Source organism: Alligator sinensis, unplaced genomic scaffold (assembly GCF_000455745.1).
Source record: "Alligator sinensis unplaced genomic scaffold, ASM45574v1 scaffold419_1, whole genome shotgun sequence".
In the NCBI taxonomy this organism is placed as follows: Eukaryota; Metazoa; Chordata; order Crocodylia; family Alligatoridae; genus Alligator; species Alligator sinensis.
Window position 1 is genome coordinate 25,762 of NW_005842360.1, and position 6,409 is coordinate 32,170.

The following is a 6,409-nucleotide window of genomic DNA, read 5'->3' on the forward strand; positions in this document are numbered from 1 at the left end:
GCTGAACCCCCTACCCTACCAACCCTGTAAGCCACATCCAATTGCTCTGTGGGCCATTGGTTGCTGATCCATGAACTACAAGATTCAAGCCACTAAGAATTCAAGCCCCTCCCACTTAAGGTTTATTGTAAAAGCTCTAACAAACAGGTCTTTATAAGAGGAAATGCAACGTATACAAACCTTGCTTAAACAGTCATTGCAGTAGTGAGAGCCTTTTAAAGAAACCGAAGGTGCCATATTTAGGTGCAAAGAGTTGGCGCACACACGTGATGTTAGCTCCGATTGTGTAATGTGCTCCTCCAAGTGCCCTGCAGCCCCACTTGTGAATTCAGAACAGGGAAAATAGCCAGAAGATGGACAGCTCTGAAGGGCTGGAAATTGATGCAGTTTGTGCATGTTACCATGACAGGACTGGAAATGGAGTTTTCCACAACAAGGCAGATGTTGACAGGAAGATGCATTATTTTCTATGCACATGCCAGGGAAGTCGTTTGCAATGCCTGTCAAACTGCTTCTAGCTGGAGCATTCTTGAGTGAAGATGCAGACTGATAAGCAAACCCTGACCCTATTTGACAAGTAATTGTCCCAGTGCTTTGAGAGTCTAATATTGTGCCAGGGTGTATCAAGCTACCACCACCACTACCAAAATGCAACTGAGACGTGCAGGAAGAGTCAGAGCCATGAGTGCAACAGCTTACTTTGGGGGCAGGAGAAAGTTGTATTTGCTGTTGATGAATAGGATGAACATCAGGAAGTGGTACTGCTGGAAAGAGTTTAGAGCTAGCATGGTGAGGAGATGGAGCATCCTTCAATTCCACAGCAGTTTTGTTGTTCTCCATGTAATCTTTCTGGTGGAGGAGGGAGGGGCAGAAAAACCAAAAAACATACATGAGATTTGCCCCAAAATGTAAAAGGTATAACCCACTAATTTACAGTAACAAACAGCTAATATTTACTGGTTATTATTTTAACTATGACAGAAGCCAGGAAATCATAAATGATTATAAATATCACCATAACGTCAGATGCATGTGCTAAGCTCTGCACATCTTCTGGATGAGTTGCATACATGAATTTAAAAGGGACACATTTCTGGGATAATAAATACAAAAGACTATAAACCAGAACAGTAACTGACTACAAAGATGGATCACCAAATGCAGAAACTGAAGGAGGCAGGAAGAAAAAAGTTAAGAAATTAAAATTGAAATTATTTTTTTCTGCACTTGAAAAGCAAAGCAAATGGACATATAATAATCACCAGGACATACAACTTCTGTAATGGAAGCAAACTGGAATGCAGAAATAATAAAGAGATAGTTATAATATATAATTTACTTAGAGTACATACATTATTTACTTAGACTTGGATCAAGGCCATCAAAAATAGGCTGTTAAAAGATACGTAGTAGCCACGAAGTGAAAAATGAGCATCTAAAAGCTAAGAACAGAAAAAGAACAAAAACAAAGAGACAGAACACAGGTAAACTATGATGGCAAAGCAGTGATTTTTCAACAGTGGAAGAACAAAAAAACCCAAAACAAAACATGGAATGCCCATGGGGTGGCTGGACAATGGAACCAAATTTGTTGGGTACATGGGTTTTTTTGCACATGTAAATTCTAGATTTCATTAGATTTTCAATCCTTTACATTAGAATTTTAAAATGCAAGTGCGTAGAGCCGTGGGACAAAAGATAGGCAAGAATTAGGCATTTGTAAATAACTGTAAAAGGCTGTTCTAAAAGTTTGTCTTATAAGAAATAAGACTATTTGTTATGATTCAGGGCTTAAGCAAATCAGCTATGAAGATGGGAAAAATGCCTAAACCACTTTAAAGTTGATCAAACTGAGTATTCATACATTGTATTCTCTATTCATTACAGATGGAGCAAAACTGAGAAAAAAATGTTATTTGCTAAGAACTATTCAACTGGTCAGTGACAGAGCTGACACTACTCAATTGCCCCACAACCCAGCCCACTGCCCACCTAATACTGCATAATGTGATACATTAGTTTATTCTAGTACATTAGTTATGTTCTTAGTACAGTGAAAAATTACCGTGTCTGTACTGCAAGGTGAAATCTTTCCAGTCGCAGAAAAGCAATTAGAGAATTTCCACAGCCATGGTTTAACATCATTATCTTGTCGCTGAAGCCACCCAAAAGATCTATTGCAGAGGTTCTCTGAACTGTTTCCTTCCATTATACAGCCATACAAAATGGTTCAACATTCTTTCATCCCTCTTTTCTTTCATTCTTCCCACCTGTAAAAAAGTGAGCATGTTTTAAAAAATATTTTTAAAGATAATGAAAACAAATATGTTGCTATATTCTGTACTCCAATAAAAAGGAAGTTTCTGTATCTGTACTACTTGATTCAACTTAATAAATATTTTGAATGCAACTTAGACTTATTTCTACAATGTGTTTTTGTAACTTTCTCCCTGAAGCTGAACGCAAACCTGAGGCATAAGCAAGTTGATAAAAGCATTTTTTAGGCTCACAGTAAATCTACCGACTACTAAAGTGGTTTTATATAGTTCATAATATCACGCCACTTATGAATATTAACCAGGAAACCAGGATCTAGATTTTCAAGAGAAGTGTCCAAAATGAAACCCACTGTACTCAACAAATGGGAAACTAAATAATCATCAAATTTTCTCTCATTTAACCTGCAACAACTTATACATTCATCTGTTTTGGACAAACAATATAAATGCTTGGTATTTATATAGGCAGACAAGGTTCCTTGGGTGAATTTGATATCTTTTATTAGACCAACCCAAATGGTTGGAGAATAGTTATTAAGCAAGCTTTCGGGTTCAAAAACCAGGCTCCTGACGAAGGGTTTTTGAACCCGAAAGCTTGCTTAATAACTATTCTCCAACCATTTGGGTTGGTCTAATAAAAGATATCAAATTCACCCAAGGAACCTTGTCTGCCTATATCCTTAGACCAACACGGCTACAACCTAAACCCTTATCACTCATTAGTGAGCTATAACTCCCAAATATTCCAGTGTAAAATGTGTCTGCTTCCCAAATCGCTACTGTATCACTGTTCTTGCCTCAAATAAAAAACTTTTTAGTTAGCTGTAGAATATGCCTACATATTGGCTAACAGAGTTGAATGTGTTCAATTTAATAGATCATTTTAAAGTTAAAATGACCAACTACTGAGGGCTGTCTCCTACGTTGTTTAATTTGTAATAACATTTAGTTATGAGGAAAAATGATATAGCTTGTTGAATTCTTGCTCTCTGACTGATGCCTCTTTAATCTGAAATGGTACCTAATTATGAGCATGAAAACAAATGTCATTCAAATGTTGAATGACTTGATAACCTCTTGCATGTCTGAGCTTCTCTCTTACTTTGGCAATGGGTTTTGTGCCAGGAAATCCTAACATTTGACATCTAGGATTTATATTGTTATTTAAGCATAAAATAACTTCAGCCTGCTGCCACCTAACTTCTGCCACTCTCTTATCAACAGTAGCCTTCTCAGATCACACAACATGCTTGAATATCTATACCACTCATTTTCACATTCCTTTATAGAGTTCAGTAGTCTTTGTGGCAAGTGATAACTTTATGTTCCCCAGGTGCAGAATGCTGGAAACAAGCTGGGTAGACGCTGCGATATGTGCTCGAATTATGAGAAGCAGTTGCAAGGTATCCAGATTCAGGAAGCTGAGACAAGAGATCAGGTGGGGCTTTTCCTTTGTCTGTAGTCAGATTTTGTAGCTGTAGAAACTACCAAGAATGTAACAATTAACCATCTGCACTTGTAATCATCTGGCTTTAGCTTTGGGAAGTTAACCTACTTCATATTCTGGGAAATTTGCTTCAATTTACTGCCATAATCTGACTTGCTACTTTAGGTGTGTAAAATCATTTGCCCTCACTTATGCATATTTCTTAGATAGTTCCTACAATTGTGTTGCTGGGGTTTATGTAGCCTTGCAACAAAAGACCTTATGACTGGCAAAAAGAAAAAACAAGGTTGGGGGAGGGAGATTATGGATTAAATAGCCTTCTGTACCTATTTGGTAGAAAAGCATTTAATGTTTTGAAATTCTAGTGACTTTCTTCACAAAGTAAAACACTTGCTATTTTAATTTTTATGCTATGCAAACTATATAGGGTCACTGGACCTGTGTACTAAAGAAGAACAGGTCTTGAATTGTTACAGGCCATCTTTCTTCTCTTGTGAGTAATATGAAAGAAATAGGGATCTACTGCAGTCTGGTGTTCTACATTCCATTATGGGGCTAATCAGTGATGCATGGTGTTTCTCAGAACAACAAAGGGACTTTTGTGACTCTTAATGCTAAACTCTGAATGTTTTTATACTCTTGCTGAGGAAATAAATGTGCTCTTTAAAAGGAAAGCTGCATCACTTCTTTTGTTCAAACCATGTAGGTGAAAAAGCTGCAGGTGATGCTGAGGCAGGCTAATGACCAATTGGAGAAAACGATGAAAGATAAACAGGAGTTGGAGGATTACATGAAGCAAAGTGCTGAAGACTCTTCTAATCAGGTATGAACAAGTTCAGTTTAATAAAGAAACAGATTCTTCTGAAGGAACATTATTTTTGTGTTTCCCAGGATAATTAAAGTTTTTAAAGATTTAGGAACCATGCAGACTCTCTACTCCAGGGGTTCTCAAACTGTGGGTCGTGACTCCCTGGGGGGTCATGAGCAATTTAAAAGGGGGCCACAAACTTCCCCAGAGGTACATGCAGTGGCACAGAGGAGCGATGCGCTGTGGCGGCATAGAGTGGTGGATGGCAGCGGCAGTTGCCATGTGCAAGCTCCCCACCGCCACCATCCACCGCTCCGGGTCACAGTATCACAAAGTTTGAGAACCCCTGCTCTCCCCTAAAGCTACTGAAGTGAAAAATTCCACACAGGTTGTAGTCTGTACTCCAGTGTCCTGACATCCTGTCAAACTCCTTATACAAGCATCTGGCATATATTGATACTCTCATCTGTTACCCATTTTGGCTTAAAAGTTCCCTCTCTGAGCCCACTTAATTATGACTGGCTTCTTCCCAGTGCTCCTTGTTCTTGGAGCCTTCTGTTAGTTCTGTCTCTCTCCGCATGGTAATTCAACATTCAGACCATTTCTTAAACGGAATGCCAAAAAGTCAGCTATCACTTTGACAGAACAAGTTTATTTTGCAAGTTGGCTTAATCCATCATCCATTTCTGAGTGTTCTGCTCAGTAAAGACATTCTAATTGTAACAGAAACATCTTGGTGAACAAGCTTATTAAATGCTCTCTTCAAAAGGGGGTTTAAGACCCATTCCAGCTGGGGATAGTATCTATGCATATCTGTTTTACCGTTACCTGGGATTATTTTTGTACCTCATTAGACTGGAACATTTTGATGCTAGATCACATGTTCCTTTTCAGGTGTTCTTGCAAAAAATCAATTCTAAATTTTAATGATTAGATTCGATGAGTAGTATTTCAGTCTCAGAAGTAATGAATCAAACATAGGAACATGATGTTAATTGTGCACTTTACTTTTTCTGGGTAATCTCCTACATGCTATTTTACCTTGCCAACATTTGACAGGCCGAGCAAAGGTGGAGACAAACATTTACTATGTATCTGAGTGGATGGGAATAGATTATGGTCAATCAAAGTACATGCCTTTTTTTTCTGAGCCTTGAGAGCAGGAACCTTTAGTGGGAAGCTTGCAATCTGAGAATATTTTATTTATGTTTTGTTTTTGCAGCCCCTAGCGCAAGGGGTCCTGATGTAGCAGGGACCACTAGATGCTACCACAGATAAAGTAATAAAGGATAATTAATCCTGCAATGTACAGCTTTTTGAAAACACTTATGTATTGTAACATACTGCAAACCCATGAGCCATTTGATTTTTTTGTGTTGTAATATTATAGAAACAGTGGGTGCATCTACACGTGCAATTAGCACGTAACAAATACCTCTGGCACAGTTTGCACTAGAGTTTATTGCTCCCGGGCACAGTGTTTACATGTGTGCGCAGGACCATGGCACATTTGAGCCAGGGTGGAGGAGCCCCAGTTTGCAGGAAGCCTGGGGGTCGGCCTGCCAGCCCGGGGCTGCTCAGCCCCAGCTCGGCTGGTTGGGTCATAAGGGTGCTACAGTGTAGGGCTAGCCAGCAGGCAGCCCCTGCACTGTAGTACCCTGATGCCTCAGCCAGCTGCTGTCACCATCTACGTGTGTGTTTCGGCCCACGTAACTATTCCGCTATAGGATAGTACTTGTCCTGGATAGTTCTATCTTACAGCAGAGTTAATTAGTGTACTGTGCCCTAATACAGGTGCACGTGTAGCCAGTGACACTTTATTGTGGAGCTAATTAGTTTACTTCACAGTAGAACAGATGTGTAGATACACCCAAT

General features: G+C 39.2%; 1 protein-coding gene across 1 annotated transcript in view; it reads left to right on the top strand.

Moving 5' to 3' along the window:
- RABEP1 (rabaptin, RAB GTPase binding effector protein 1) overlaps positions 1 to 6,409 on the top strand; it is a gene marked incomplete at its 5' end in the record, with an annotated part of 39,691 nt that overhangs the window by 18,636 nt on the left and 14,646 nt on the right. The window contains 2 exons of the mRNA XM_006029163.3: positions 3,613 to 3,717; positions 4,433 to 4,549. Of these exons, the coding sequence (XP_006029225.2) occupies positions 3,613 to 3,717; positions 4,433 to 4,549 (222 nt within the window). The remainder of the gene's footprint in view (positions 1 to 3,612; positions 3,718 to 4,432; positions 4,550 to 6,409) is intronic.